General features: G+C 39.1%; 3 protein-coding genes and 1 pseudogene across 5 annotated transcripts; 2 read left to right on the forward strand and 2 right to left on the reverse strand.

The window, feature by feature from the left end:
* Nucleotides 1-993: 993 nt before the first annotated feature.
* On the forward strand, nt 994-6,773 carry AT4G11373 (Serine/Threonine kinase catalytic domain protein; the record flags this gene model as incomplete). The annotated part of the gene is made up of 5 exons (NM_001340706.1): nt 994-1,094; nt 1,226-1,300; nt 1,377-1,478; nt 1,588-1,620; nt 6,669-6,773. The coding sequence occupies exons 1-5, from the start codon at nt 1,068-1,070 to the stop codon at nt 6,771-6,773; spliced, it is 342 nt and encodes a 113-aa protein (NP_001329778.1). The 5' UTR covers nt 994-1,067.
* Nucleotides 1,895-6,326, reverse strand: AT4G11375 (annotated as a pseudogene; the record flags this gene model as incomplete). Its single annotated transcript has 1 exon — nt 1,895-6,326.
* A 53-nt stretch (nt 6,774-6,826) lies between the features above and the next one.
* Nucleotides 6,827-12,979, forward strand: AT4G11380 (Adaptin family protein). 2 transcript variants are annotated; one of them, NM_001203772.1, is made up of 17 exons: nt 7,499-7,704; nt 7,902-7,944; nt 8,015-8,037; nt 8,172-8,369; nt 8,487-8,600; nt 8,726-8,976; nt 9,291-9,426; nt 9,576-9,755; nt 9,852-9,944; nt 10,031-10,242; nt 10,330-10,393; nt 10,491-10,670; nt 10,767-10,859; nt 11,013-11,395; nt 11,514-11,703; nt 11,785-11,988; nt 12,155-12,586. In NM_001203772.1, exons 1-17 carry the CDS (start codon nt 7,618-7,620, stop codon nt 12,452-12,454), a joined length of 2,751 nt encoding a protein of 916 aa, NP_001190701.1. In that variant the 5' UTR covers nt 7,499-7,617; the 3' UTR covers nt 12,455-12,586. The 2 variants fall into 2 exon arrangements, with proteins under 2 accessions (NP_192877.1, NP_001190701.1); NM_117209.5 differs by lacking the exons at nt 7,902-7,944; nt 8,015-8,037 and having other exon boundaries at nt 6,827-7,704; nt 12,155-12,979.
* A 1,117-nt stretch (nt 12,980-14,096) lies between these two features.
* Nucleotides 14,097-14,688, reverse strand: AT4G11385 (uncharacterized protein; the record flags this gene model as incomplete). Its single annotated transcript, NM_148312.1, has 3 exons — nt 14,097-14,287; nt 14,337-14,445; nt 14,557-14,688. The coding sequence occupies 3 exons, from the start codon at nt 14,686-14,688 to the stop codon at nt 14,097-14,099; spliced, it is 432 nt and encodes a 143-aa protein (NP_680678.1).
* Between the last annotated feature and the right edge of the window lie 34 nt (nt 14,689-14,722).

The raw sequence follows: 14,722 nt of genomic DNA on the forward strand, positions 1-14,722 counted from the left end.
AAAATCGACAAATAATCAAACTTCACTTGATATTAGTTTGATTCTGAACACTTAACCCAACATATCAAAAATAAACCAAAATAATCAAATATCCAAATAAAATTGACAAAAATGTATTGAGCCAGAATAAACAAAATCTAATAGACCAAAAAATAAATTGTGTTCGAAATTAGATCAAAATGTATTGGGCTTAGTTGTAGGTTTGTAGAAGGCTAACCAATTTTTTTTGGCTTTGTATGGATACTCTCGTACTCATGGATATCAGATAATAACCAAACTGAAGTGACTGATATCCAATCATTCAATGGGTAAATGTGACTAAGACCATGTACTAAGATAATACATTTAGAGTATCAAGAGATATAAATAATTTTTTAATAGATCAGACAAGGCCTGATCCTGTATCAGTGCAATGATTCTTTTGATATCCAGTATCAGTTGATATGGAGTCTCATGATTCGTATGTAAAACTCGTTTTTTCCTGAAAGCAAAAAAAAAAAAAAATTCCATTATTCTCTCCGATAGTCTTTCTACTATTTTAGCTAACTAACTATATTTTTCGCGAGTGAGTAATTTTGCAGGCTTTTCGTGATTATGCGACATAATTTTGCAGTAATTTTGTAATCTTATGTTTTTATATATTTATTTTTTGATTTTGCAAATAATTTTTTTTTTAATGATATCAATATCGGTCTCACCACTAGAAACATATTTATTACCAGTATCATAAAAAATCTCAAACAATAAATAAACATTAAAAATACTAAAAAAATGATACATATAAAGTATCAACTATGTTCATGCTCTAAGAGCATGTCAATCAGTGTTTCTAATGGGTTACTAATTTGAAATCCTAAAGAATAAAAGTCCAAAATTAAAGAAAAACCCAACCAAATTATTAGGAGCGGTCCTAATTTTAGTTTTTTTTATAAGTGTTTAGAAACGCAGACGTAGCTGCTTCTGATTGGGTGAAAATTTAGACAAAAAAAATCTGCTTCGTTCCTCTTCTCCTATCCGACTCTATTCTTTTGTTACTCTGACAATGAAATCAGGCGAAACTCGTTGCTATGAAATACATTGAGAGAGGTCGTAAGGTTTGATCTTTTCCTCTTTAGTTTCTCAGAAAAAGTTTTGAACTTTCTTTGATTTGTTAGAAATTAGGTAAAAAGTCTGCAACTTTTGGGATGATTGAGGTTTAAGAGTTGAGATTTTGATGGTATTGCAGATTGATGAGAATGTGGCGAGAGAAATTATCAATCATAGATCCCTTAGGCATCTTAATATCATTCGATTCAAGGAGGTTTGTTGCTTTGTTGCATAATCTTTTAGTACTTTAATTGAGATTAAGAAACTTAAAAAACAGAGTAAATTTGTTGGTGGTTCTAACTCCAACTCATCTTGCAATTGAAATGGAGTATGCTTCTAGAGGAGAGCTCTTTGAAAGAATCTGTAATGCTAGTAGATTCAGTGAAGCTGAGGTTTGATAAATGCTTTCTAACTTAGTTCTTATTGGATTTTTTGACAAATTTTTGATTATATATTTTTCCATCTTGCTATTTTTCTCAAGCTAGATATTTCTTTCAGCAGCTGATTTGTGGCGTGGACTACTGTCATTCACTGGTATTTTTATTTACATAACTTAAGCAAATCTCCATGAGTGTGAAAGGAGAGTGACAAAATCAAGAGACAAGAGATAAAGATAAGGTTTTGTCTTGATAGTAGCTCAAGTGTTTCTCAGACACTTATACAAAGAGAAAACATTTCAGACCTAAGGGGACAAAAAGGAAAAAGACCAAAAGGGGTTACAAACAGTACATAAAGCAACATTAAGCTTAAGAGCAATTAATTGATGTGCTCTAAATAAGATAAGTAGCAATATCTTCAACACCCTTCCTCAAGTTGGAGCATGCATATCGAAAATGCCCAACTTGCCAAGAAAGAAACGAAGCTCCCTTGCGCCCAATGCCTTGGTAAAGATGTCTGCTAGTTGTTGTTGAGAAGGCACGTGAGAAGTGGCAATGAGACCGGAGAGGATAGCATCGCGAATATAGTGACAGTCCACCTCAATATGCTTCGTGCATTCATGTTGAACCGGATTAGCACTTAGAGCAATAGCAAATCGGCTGTCGGAGAAGATTGTCATTGGTTGAGGATGGGAGATACCAAGATCATGTAGCAAACGTTTGAGCCAAGTCAGTTCTTGAGTAAGAAAAGCCATCGCACGATACTCCGCCTCAGCTGAAGACCAATTCACAGTAGGCTGCTTCTTTGTTTTCCATGAGATAGGACTATCACCAAGCTGCACGAAATAACCAGTAAGAGAGCGACGGGTAAGAGGACAAGCTGCCCAATCACTATCGCACCAACCATGGAGCTTTAAAGAGGATGTGCTAGAGAGCAGAATCCCTTGACCATGAGTGGATTTTAAGAAACGAACCACCCTGATGGCAGCGTCCCAGTGATCCTGGCGTGGATGTTGCATAAACTGAGCCAGAGTGTGAACCGAATATGATAGCTCAGGACGGGTAACAGCCAAGTATATAAGTCTCCCGACTAAGCGACGATACCTTTTAGGATTGGGAAGTAAAACAGACTTGGATAAGGACAGTTTGTGGTTCTGTTCCATCGGAAAAGAAGAAGGTCTGGCGCCTAACAGACCCATTTCTGATATAATATCGAGGACATATTTCCTCTGAGACAAGTAGAAACCATCAGCATTCCTTGCCACTTCAATTCCCAGAAAATATTTCAGCAGACCCAAATCCTTCATATGAAAGCAAGATTCCAAATAAACTTTGAAACGTTCAACAGCGATGGAGCAACTGCCTGGGATGATCAAGTCATCAACATAGATGAGAACGTGAACACACGTCCCATTGTTGTTGTAGCTGAAAAGAGAGTAGTCCGATAGAGACTGTGTGAAACCATATTGAATCAAAGCCGTGGAGAGTTTCGAGAACCAACATCGCGGAGCCTGCTTCAGACCATAGAGAGATTTATGTAGACGACATACCTTAGTCGGATCATCAGAATGAAAGCCCTGAGGCAACTTCATGTATACCTCCTCCGTCAAATCTCCGTGTAAGAAAGCATTATGTACATCCATTTGATGTACATGCCAGTCACGGGCCGCAGCTACTCCAAGAAACACTCGGACCGTACTCATCTTAGCAACATGAGCGAAAGTCTCATCATAGTCAACACCCTCTTGCTGACGATTTCCCAAAACCACCAAACGCGCTTTGTATCTCTCTATTGTCCCATCAGAACGATACTTAATCTTGTAGATCCATTTGTTGCCAATTGCCCGCTTCCCAGGGGGTAAATCCACGATGGAGAATGTTTCATTGGCTTGGAGAGAGGTGATTTCATCAGACATTGCATCACACCAAACTTTTTCAATCACAACTCTATTATACGTTGTCGGTTCCACACCAGCAGTTACAGCCGCAAGAAAAGCTTTATGAGCCGATGAGAAACGGCTACTGTCAATATAGTGCTCGATTGGATAAAGAGACGATGAATCCGCAACTACATCAGGTTCCACGGTAACAGTATTTGTAACAAAGTGTTTTAGAGTTACCGGTTGCTGTTTTCGGCGATGACCACGGCCAAGCGGTTCAGCCTCTGGGGGATTTGGCTCAGAGTTCACCGGTGTTAGCGTTGGTTCCATTGGAAGTGAAACTGTGGATTCTATTGGCTGTTGCGACTCTTCTGGTGTTGTGTCGAGAGAGACACCAACTAGGGTTGAAAGAGAATCATCTGCGTGGGCCTGAGTGGGAGATAAAGTTGCTGGGCCTTCTGAAGAAACAATAGTCGGCCCATTTGGTACAAGAGAAGGAATTAAACTTGTTGTGTTTAATTCCTGGCCCATACGGCCCAAATCGTGATCATCTTCTCCACGAGGGACTTCTGCAAAAGGAAACTCTGTTTCCTTAAAGATGACATCTCGAGAAATCATGAACATTTGATCATCGAGATCAAACAAACGCCATCCCTTTTGTCCATGAGGATACCCAACGAAAACACATCTTTTCGTTCGAGAGGCAAATTTGTCGCCTTTATGATTTTGATTGTGGGCATAACACAAAGATCCAAAAACACGAAGATGAGCATAATTCGGCGCCTTCTTATGCAGCAGCTCATAAGGAGATTTTCCTTGAAGAAGCATCGATGGAGTTCGATTTATCAGGTATGCAGCAGACAAAACACAGTCCCCCCCAAAATTCAATTGGCAAATGCGATTGAAACCGCAATGATCTAGCAATATTCAAGATGTGTCGGTGCTTTCGTTCCATCCGTCCATTCTGATGCGGAGTCCCAACACAAGAAGTTTCATGATGAATCCCGCGTTATTCAAAGTAATCCCGCATACACATAAATTCTGTTCCATTATCACTTCTCACAGTTTTGACACGGACATTGAATTGACATTCAACAAGAGCAAGAAAACTTTTCAAATGTTTCTGCGTCTCACTCTTTTCAACCATCAAATACAGCCACACTCCCCTCGAGAAATATTCCACTATGGTTAGGAAATAACGAGCACCAGAGTGAGAAGGAGTCCTATACGGTCCCCAGACATCACAATGTATAAGACCAAAAGCTTCCATGCTTCTATTATCACTTAGAGAAAAAGTTTCACGAGTTTGTTTAGCTCTCATACATATGTCGCAGACACTGTCCAAAAAATCTCTACTACTAGACAAAAAATCAGTAGGAATCAAGCTAATTGCTTTTTATGATGCGTGTCCCAAACGTTTGTGCCATAGATCATATGAACCTTTGACACTTGTGCTCACAACTGCTGCCAACTCCATACTTTTAAACAAAAAACTTCCATTCTCTCTTTTACCAACTCCAGTCACCGTCCTCGTAATGCGGTCCTGTATCACAAGAAAGTGATCAGCAAGCTGCACAACACAGTAATTCTCATCAATCATCTGTCCAACAGAGATCAAATCTGAAGTCAATTCCTTGACATAGAAAACGGATTTCAGAACCAAACTGGAACCAAGGCGCACTGTTCCTTCACTCACAGCAACTCGCTTATTCCCATCAGCCAATATAATCAAAACCGGAGAGATCTTGCGCATATCAGTCAACAGATGTAACTTTCCAGTCATATGGTGAGCTGCACCTATATCTAGGATCCAAGAAGAGAAATTAGAACACGTACCCGTTAGAGTCTCATGTCCTTGTTCGTTGGGTTTGATGTTGGCTTCATCACTTTTTCCAGCGTTCAAGAGCTTGAGTACACCACGCCACTGCTCATCTGTAAGACCATTCACCGCATCTCGATCTCTATCAGTGATAACTCGATTAGCCCGTTCCACAGTGGTTAAGCCAGTTGTGACAGCATTCACATAAGAGGTTGGAGTGCGATTTTGTCCTCCATTAAAGCCTAGACCGGGTTTGCCTCTGCCTCGACCAGATTGTCCTCGCGGTCTATCGCCCCACCACTCTGGGTATCCAATGATCACAAAGCAGTTCTCCGGCGAGTGACCGCCACGATTGCAGTGCTTACAAACGTTCTTGTTGGGGAACTTTGCAGAACTAGGATCAATCTGTGGACGAGACTGAGTAGCAAAAGCAGTGACATCTAGCTTTTCTTCCTTAGAGTATCTATTGCTCAACATGTCCTCTTCTTGTCTCACAATGTTGTAGACTTCTTCGAGTCCAGGAAGAGGAACACGTGATGTTAAGCTAGACCGAATTGTATGAAATTGAGTTTCATCAAGTCCATACAGAAATTGTTGAACCATGTCATCTTCTCTACCTTTCTCCTGCTCAGCTTCAAGATTACACACACATCTTCCACATTTGCAGGTTCGAAGAGGACGATAGTTGTTGATATTATCCCAAATCTTGTTGAGTTTTCCATAATATCCTTCAACAGTCATACCCTCTTGTTTACAAGTAGCAAGATCTGCCTTCATCTTCTGATTCTTTGGACCACTAGAAACAGAGAAGCGTTTACGAGTGTGTTCCCAAAGATCTCTAGCCACGTCACGGTGGGAGATATTCGTCAAGAGCGCCGGGTCAATCGTCATCTTCATCCAAGACACTAGCAAAGCATTAATCGTTAACCAGTCCTCGAGGTCCAGAGATTCTGACGGCGGTTGTGGAATGGAGCCGTCAAGAAAACCAAACTTCTTCCGTGAGCGCAGTGCTGTTTTGAAGCCACATGCCCATTCATCATAATTAGTCGACTTCAAGATCGGGTGGGAGATCACAGCTCCAGAGTTATCAGCGACCGTTAAGTCATACGGCGAGATCGTTCGCCGGACTTCAGTTACAAGAGGAATTACCGGAGGAGCAGCCATTACTCCAAAAGAAACTCAAACTTTATCGATTTCAAATGAAAAACCCCAGCTTTAGCTCTGATACCATGACAAAATCAAGAGACAAGAGATAAAGATAAGGTTTTGTCTTGATAGCAGCTTAAGTGTTTCTCAGACACTTATACAAAGAGAAAGCGTTTCAGACCTAAAGGGACAAGAAGGGAAAAGACCAAAAGGGGTTACAAACAGTACATAAAGCAACATTAAGCTTAAGAGCAACTAATTGATGTGCTCTAAATAAGATAAGTAGCAATATCTTCAACAGAGAGATCTTTGCTTCGTTTTGTTAATCTTTTTGTTGGGTTTGATTTGGTCTTTGGTTAGTTGCAGAGTGGGAATAAGCTCCGCGTGTTTTGGTGTCAACTTGTTGTCCTAGTTTTTAGTTTTGTTTCAGTTAGTTCCTGCAATTTCTCTTTCACGTATTTGTAAGAAGACTGAGTCTTCATCTTTAGGCTATTTAAAGCCAAACAACTATGATAATAAAACATCGAAGCATTCAGTTTTAGTCTCTTTGTTCTCTCAGATCAACACTTTTGTATGTTTATGTAGCAAATATGTCATAGAGATTTGAAGATTGAGAAAACACTGCTTGATGGTAGTCTTGCACCGCTTTTGAAAATCTGTGATTACTTGGCTTTGATCTCATAGGTCATTCATTCATTAGTCTCTTTTTCTTCTTTTGTTTCAGTTTTGGTTCCCATTATTACTTGGCTTTGATCTCATAAGTTTTTTTTTTAAGGAAACCCATTTAAGGATTCTACCTTTGGAGAAGAGAATTTATAAAAACTTGACAAAAACTCTAACCTTCAAAATTATTAATATTTGTTATTAAGAAATTTAAAGGATTCCTTATAAAAAACCCACCAATGGATTTGCTTTAAGATCCATTAAGATACTTATTGGAACCTGGAACCAAATCAAAACTCTTTTTTTTTTTTTTGGTTCGGTTCGGTTCAGTTCCAGTTTTATGGCAAAACCTAAGTTTAGGGGTAAATTGGAAAATATTCAAAAGTTTTAGCCAAATATCAAAGTTTTTACTAATTATCAAAAGACACACTCGAGAAATTCATAAATGGGCTAACTTTTATCAGAGAGCCCACTAAACAATCGGCCCGTTAGCCAAGAAAATCGTCACCGGCGTCTTCCATTCCAACATTTCTCCGTCATCGTCTCTCTCTCTCTTTTTTTTTTGTGTGTGCAAAACGTCTCTCTCTCTGTCTCATAAAATCTCAGAGAAGAAACATCGTCGGGTCAGGTCGAAGAAAGGAGAGAAATGAGTGGTCACGATTCGAAATACTTCTCCACGACGAAGAAGGGAGAGATCCCTGAGCTCAAGGAAGAGCTTAATTCCCAGTATAAGGTTTTTTTTTTCTTCTTAATCTTACTCTTGTCTCATTCCATGTGGATCTGTGATCCGCCATTATTACATTCACGATCTCTCGGTCGATGATCCTTCTCTCCTTGTAATTTAGTTATCCTTATACAAATTTTGGTAGATCTGTGTAGTTCTGGATTTTGAATTTTGAATTGAAATTGGTTTCGTGATTTTGTGGGAAGTGCGATGATTCCGTTCATTTTTCAGTAACTGATTGGGATATAGGTTAGAATTGGAGAGGAATTGGTAGGTTTTTGAGAATGGCTAATGTGGAGATGTGTGTGCAATCTCGTAGTAACTTTAGTGAAGCTTAGGTTGGTGAATCAGAACTTGTTCGATCTGGATCAGTGGATTTGGATGAAGAGTTTATGTTAATGATTTAAGAAGGAATGGTTCTTTTCTGCTTTGGCTACAGTTTTGTTAACCCTTGTTGTTTATTTACTGTTGCATAGGATAAGAGAAAAGATGCAGTTAAGAAGGTTATTGCGGCGATGACTGTTGGAAAGGATGTTTCATCACTTTTCACTGATGTAGTCAATTGTATGCAAACGGAAAATTTGGAGTTGAAGAAGCTTGTTTACTTGTATCTCATAAATTATGCGAAAAGCCAGCCAGATCTTGCTATTCTTGCAGTAAATACCTTTGTAAAGGTAACACTCAAGCAACTCAAACAAAACCACGTGGCATTCCTTTGTTCTGTTCTGAACCTGAAGGGGAAAGGAACTGATAAACTGATCATTACAAAATCATTGGTTTGTATTCTGCAGGATTCACAGGATCCAAATCCGCTGATTCGTGCTTTGGCTGTGCGGACAATGGGCTGCATTCGTGTTGATAAAATCACAGAATATCTATGTGATCCTCTTCAAAAGTGCCTAAAGGTTTGAGTTTCTAATGTTACATCTTCATTGGAATCTGATATCAAACATCTTTATTGCCCTTAAGAACCTGTTTCATCTTGACTAGTCCATCTTTTCACTATCCTGTGTATATTTTTTGTGTTTAGGATGATGACCCATATGTCAGGAAGACTGCGGCTATTTGCGTCGCTAAGCTTTTCGACATAAATGCTGAATTAGTTGAGGACAGAGGTTTCCTTGAAGCCTTGAAGGATTTGATATCAGATAACAATCCAATGGTTGTTGCCAATGCTGTAGCAGCCCTTGCGGAGATTCAAGAGAACAGTAGTAGCCCCATCTTTGAGATCAATAGTACCACTCTTACAAAGCTCCTTACTGCTCTAAATGAATGCACTGAGTAAGTCCTCTCCATTTCCGTAGTTTCACTGCATTCTGTTCGATTTTGAGTATTTATGGCCCCATTGTCCAGTCAGGGTTTAGGGGATGTTGATGGTTGTGAAATAGCTTGTTTGATGTGGTATGGCCTCTGTTTGGATATCATTCCGTTGTCTTTGTAACTATTTTCAAACAGCAGTTTAGAATTTTTCGTCATTGATGGTTTTATCTGTAGATAATGACCCAGTATATAAACTTTGGGGAAGAGAAGCATAAAATGAGTAATGGATAAGCTTTTGGTAGCTTCATTTTTAGTACTGACCATGATCATCGCAGGTGGGGTCAAGTTTTTATACTAGATGCTTTATCGAAGTATAAAGCAGCTGATCCCCGTGAGGCTGAAAATATTGTTGAGAGAGTAACACCAAGGTTGCAACATGCCAACTGCGCTGTTGTTCTTTCAGCTGTTAAGGTGAGCGACTTTCATTGATTGTTATCCTCTCTACTTCTAGTTGGTAGCTCGTCAAACTTGATTGTAAAACATCAGGCATCATCAAATGCCTTTGCATATTTTCCTATTGCGTTCTCACTTCTGTTTCATATTTGGTAATTGCCTGACAGATGATCCTTCAACAAATGGAACTTATTACTAGTACAGACGTGATTAGAAATCTTTGTAAGAAGATGGCTCCACCCCTTGTTACATTGCTTTCTGCCGAACCTGAGATACAATATGTTGCACTTCGTAACATTAATCTTATTGTGCAAAAACGACCCACTATCCTTGCCCATGAAATTAAGGTAGCATGACCTGTGTCTCATAGTTCCTCAGAATAAACAACTGATGTATCCGTGCATTTATTGATTATGTTGAAAGTGATATTCTTTTTGTTTTAGGTTTTCTTCTGCAAGTATAACGACCCAATTTATGTTAAGATGGAGAAGTTGGAGATTATGATTAAACTTGCCTCTGACAGAAACATAGACCAGGTATCCTCACTGAGCTCTACCATCTGCTGTGTGTCTTGATTATTATTGGTGCATATCTTTATGATTTTTGAAAATTGCTACTCTAGGTTCTTCTGGAATTCAAAGAGTATGCCACAGAAGTAGACGTTGATTTTGTTAGAAAGGCTGTTCGTGCGATAGGCCGATGTGCTATCAAACTAGAGAGAGCAGCTGAACGGTGCATCAGTGTTTTGCTCGAGTTGATCAAGATTAAAGTGAATTATGTTGTCCAGGAGGCCATTATTGTCATCAAAGATATCTTCAGAAGATATCCAAACACGTAAGTTGACATTTCTCAATCACTGTTGAAATGGCATCTTAAAACTCTTCTTTGATTTTGGTTATGCTATTCAAATATTTCATACAGGTATGAGTCCATAATTGCAACACTCTGTGAGAGTTTAGACACTTTGGATGAACCAGAAGCTAAGGTATTGAACTTTTTTGATTTTGGTTTGGAAAATTGAAATTTACCATCTTCATTTAATCTTAAATCACTGAATTCGGTATCTTTTGGTAACTTGAAAGGCATCTATGATATGGATCATTGGTGAATATGCTGAAAGAATTGACAATGCCGATGAGCTTCTTGAAAGCTTTCTGGAGAATTTTCCTGAGGAACCAGCACAGGTCCAGTTGCAGCTCCTAACTGCTACTGTTAAGCTATTCCTGAAGAAGCCAACTGAAGGCCCTCAACAAATGATTCAGGTTCGGCTTTTTCCTTGCTCACCACTGTTTTTATGATCGATTCATGAGCATGTATGTAATGACAGGCATGTTTTCCGTTATGCTTGATGTTTTCAGGTTGTCTTGAATAATGCTACTGTGGAGACGGATAATCCTGATCTCAGAGATCGTGCATACATATACTGGCGTCTTCTATCCACTGATCCTGAGGTGTGTGTTACCTTGATTTCTTATAGCTTTCTAGTAATCAACCAGTAGAGAATGAATATATTCAGGATTGGTTATTCAAGCAACAAGCAATTTTTATCAGTTGAGCTTTCTCTTGAGATGTATTTGGCTGAACTCATCATTTCTCTTGATTAGGCTGCCAAGGATGTTGTCTTAGCTGAAAAGCCCGTGATTTCTGACGACTCAAACCAGCTAGACCCATCACTTCTTGATGAGCTTCTTACAAATATTTCGACCTTGTCCTCTGTGTACCACAAACCCCCAGAGGCTTTTGTTACCCGCTTGAAAACGACAGTTCAGAAAACAGAAGACGAGGACTTTGCGGAAGGAAGCGAAGCAGGATACTCATCTAGTAATCCGGTTGATAGTGCAGCTTCTCCTCCAGGTAATATCCCACAGCCTTCCGGAAGACAACCAGCACCAGCGGTCCCAGCTCCTGTACCTGATCTGCTAGGTGACCTGATGGGATTGGATAATGCCGCTATTGTCCCGGTTGATGATCCCATAACTCAATCTGGGTGAGTTATGTCTTGATTAATGAAACTTTCTATTGTTGGGACTAGTTTATTACGTTAGGTCAATTTCGGTTGCCTAGTTCATACTGAAACTCATCAAATCTTATGAACTTGATCGTAGTCCTCCTCTGCCCGTTGTCGTCCCAGCTTCAAGTGGTCAAGGTCTGCAGATAAGCGCTCAATTATCCCGAAAAGATGGACAAGTATTTTACAGTATGCTCTTCGAGAACAACTCGCAGTCGGTTCTTGATGGTTTCATGATTCAGTTCAACAAAAACACATTCGGCCTTGCAGCTGCTGGATCTCTTCAGGTAACTCTATCTGAATCTAATTAACGTCTGAAACTCAGGTCTGAATCATTGAAACCAATATCCATGTCTGTACTGTTTCAGATTCCGCCTTTGCATCCCGCAACATCCGCCAGGACAATGCTACCTATGGTCTTGTTCCAAAACATGTCTGCTGGGCCTCCAAGCTCGCTCTTACAAGTCGCTGTCAAAAACAACCAGCAGCCCGTGTGGTACTTCACCGATAAGATTATACTTCATGCTCTTTTCGGTGAAGACGGTAGAATGGAACGTGGAACCTTCCTTGAGGTAACATACTTCAAAACTTGAGCTGTTCATATCGGTTCTGGTTTAGGAAAATAGTGACGACTGTGAAACCAAATCGGTTAGAGATAAATTTATACGGTTTGGGTTTTCATTTGGATATATCTTTATGTTTTCAAAGATTTTAAGTTTTTGTTTGCTTTTTAATCAGACATGGAGGTCGTTACCGGACTCAAATGAAGTCCTGAAAGAATTCCCCGGGATCACCATCACGAGCGTCGAATCAACTATCGAATTGCTCACAGCATTCAACATGTTCTTTATAGCAAAGCGCAAGAACGGGAACCAAGACGTGATCTACTTATCAGCCAAAGATCCACGAGATGTACCGTTTTTGATCGAGCTCACTGCAATGGTGGGCCAACCAGGTCTCAAATGCGCAGTGAAAACTCCCACTCCCGAGATTGCGCCTCTCTTCTTCGAAGCTTTGGAGCTTCTCTTCAAGGCTTGATGATTAACGTTGTTATCAAAAGGCTAATAAGACCAAGACCTGAAAGGTTTCAGAGATTCTTTCTTGTTTCGTTATATCCCACCTTTTTTCTTCTTCTGAGTTTAGTGTATGTAATAAATCCCATGTTTGTGTTACTTCCGGTTGCACCCTTTTAGTTTGGTATTTGTAATGCTCACTATTTTCTTATAATTCTTGTATCGGAACCACATTTTTTTTCTTTCGATATTTAATCCGGGAAATGCTGGTTTCTGAACTAATAAGGAAGATCAAACACCATCAAAGGACCAGATCACCATGGAAAATCAGTGATCTAGCTACATTGGAGCCGTTGATGATGCTAGTGATGGACAATGCCAAAACTTTCAAACATTTCTTTTAGGTGATAGGTACACTTGGGGCTAGAGACCAAAGACGGTTATTCTTGTATTTTAAAATCAGAATTGCTATCAGAAGCATGTGTTTTGTCATGCAGTGTGCAATTTGGAGTTTCTTTCAGGATATGCTAGCCACACTAAGTTTGCATCAGAGTGAAACATAGTAGTATCCTTTTAGAAAGTAAGGCATCGGCTCTTAAGTTAAACACAATTTGGATAGACATATGTGGACATGCAAAAGTTATCGTGGGAGGAGTGTTGGGAAACATATCTCCACCTATATCGTTTGGTCCAGGTACTATAGTTTTGAAGAAGATTATAAGAACAAAGATAAAAGAATAACTCTCTTTTCTTAACTCCATTCACTAATTGTACTAGAATGACAAGCAAAGCAAGTATAAAAAGAGGTTTCCACTATTAAAAAAAAAGAGATATTTTTTTTCACCTTCACTTGTAAAAGTGAACAGAGATTTGAGCATCATTGTATTGAGAAAGGAGTTGCATCAATCATAGACAAAATCAAAACAGAGGTAAGACAGCTAATGCAAAAGCTGATACTTGCTTAAGCTGTTAGACCAACTGTGACACTGGAATTAATCTACTGTGAACGTGGAAGTGGACACTGATGAACATCAACTAGAGTGATTCGACATGAAGGAACGAATGCAAAATTCAAAACTTAACCAACACATACACGTAATTAATTAGCTAATGTAAAAACTAGTACATCGTTAACATGTTACAACAATTGTACACCAGCTACTGGTCTCCGTGCAATGAGGACACTTGATGGTATTAGACTCCATTTGATGGCTGTATTGGGCTAAAATACAATACAAGGTCATCGAAGTGCTTTTTTTTTTTTGGAATGAATAAGTCATTGAAGTGATAGCTTGAGCCTTGATGATTTTTTTTTTTTCCATTTTTTTCGTCAACTAAGGATTCTTTATCTTCATAACTAACCGTGACCTCAAAGCCACTAACATACTCGTTGATGCTAATAATTAAGACAACAAAACTGAGACTTTGATTAGTGGGGCATATATAAATTGTAAATGGTACTTTCTTACATGTATAACCATTTATTTATTAGGGGTCCTGTCTTTTTGTTCTTATCAACGGCTAGTGACTTTTAAAATTGTTTTTTTCATGATAGTTTTAGTTATTTTGTGTGCTTAATTTAGTTATAGAACTATTATAAAAACTAATATATATAATTGTTATTGACCAAGTTATGTAAGAGCATCTTTAAGCGTAAACATTGACTTTTAATTAGAGAGAGATATAGACTTGAAAGGAGCATACCGTTGAGATCTCAGATTCTTCTTCTTCTTCTTCTTCTTCTTCTTCTTCTTCTTCTTCTTCTTCTTCTTCTTCTTCTTCTTCTCAATCTTGTAGTAGGCGACCATGGAATCAGAGGGAGTGTCACTACCGTTGATCCACAAGCATGTCATGATGCCTTCTCATGATCAGCGGAAAGGTGATTGTTGTGGACGCTCAGAATTTACCAGTGGTGGATATTACTGCGAAATCTGTGACTTCTTTGTTCATAGGAAATGTGTTGACGAGTCCTCTGAATATATTAAACACACATCTCACTCTGTTCACACTCTTAAGCTTCAATGTAAACCACACCATATATGTAATTTATGTGGCAAGAGCATCAAGGATCTATTCTATCGTTGTGAGATATGTGACTTCGATGTGGATCTATACTGTGCAAAGTACCCACCACCAGAGGTTATTGATATTTCCGAGACGCATCACCACAAGCTCACCCTTTTCAAGAAGCGGACCTTGGTCGATTGTGGTGCCAGCAAATGTGGGGAGGTTATGTATGGGTTTCCTTACAAATGCCATGAATGTAATTTAGCCTTCCATGTGGATTGCGTAT

The sequence above is a fragment of the Arabidopsis thaliana genome, chromosome 4, assembly GCF_000001735.4.
Source record: "Arabidopsis thaliana chromosome 4, partial sequence".
In the NCBI taxonomy this organism is placed as follows: domain Eukaryota; kingdom Viridiplantae; phylum Streptophyta; class Magnoliopsida; order Brassicales; family Brassicaceae; genus Arabidopsis; species Arabidopsis thaliana.

What these genes read in the sequence shown, in the direction of transcription:
- AT4G11380 (NM_001203772.1), top strand. Translation starts at nt 7,618, where the DNA reads ATGAGTGGTCACGATTCGAAATACTTCTCCACGACGAAGAAGGGAGAG. An exon ending in TTGTTCTTTCAGCTGTTAAG is followed by an intron (nt 9,427 to 9,575) that starts GTGAGCGACTTT and finishes ATTGCCTGACAG; the next exon opens with ATGATCCTTCAACAAATGGA. An exon ending in TTCAGAAGATATCCAAACAC is followed by an intron (nt 10,243 to 10,329) that starts GTAAGTTGACAT and finishes TATTTCATACAG; the next exon opens with GTATGAGTCCATAATTGCAA.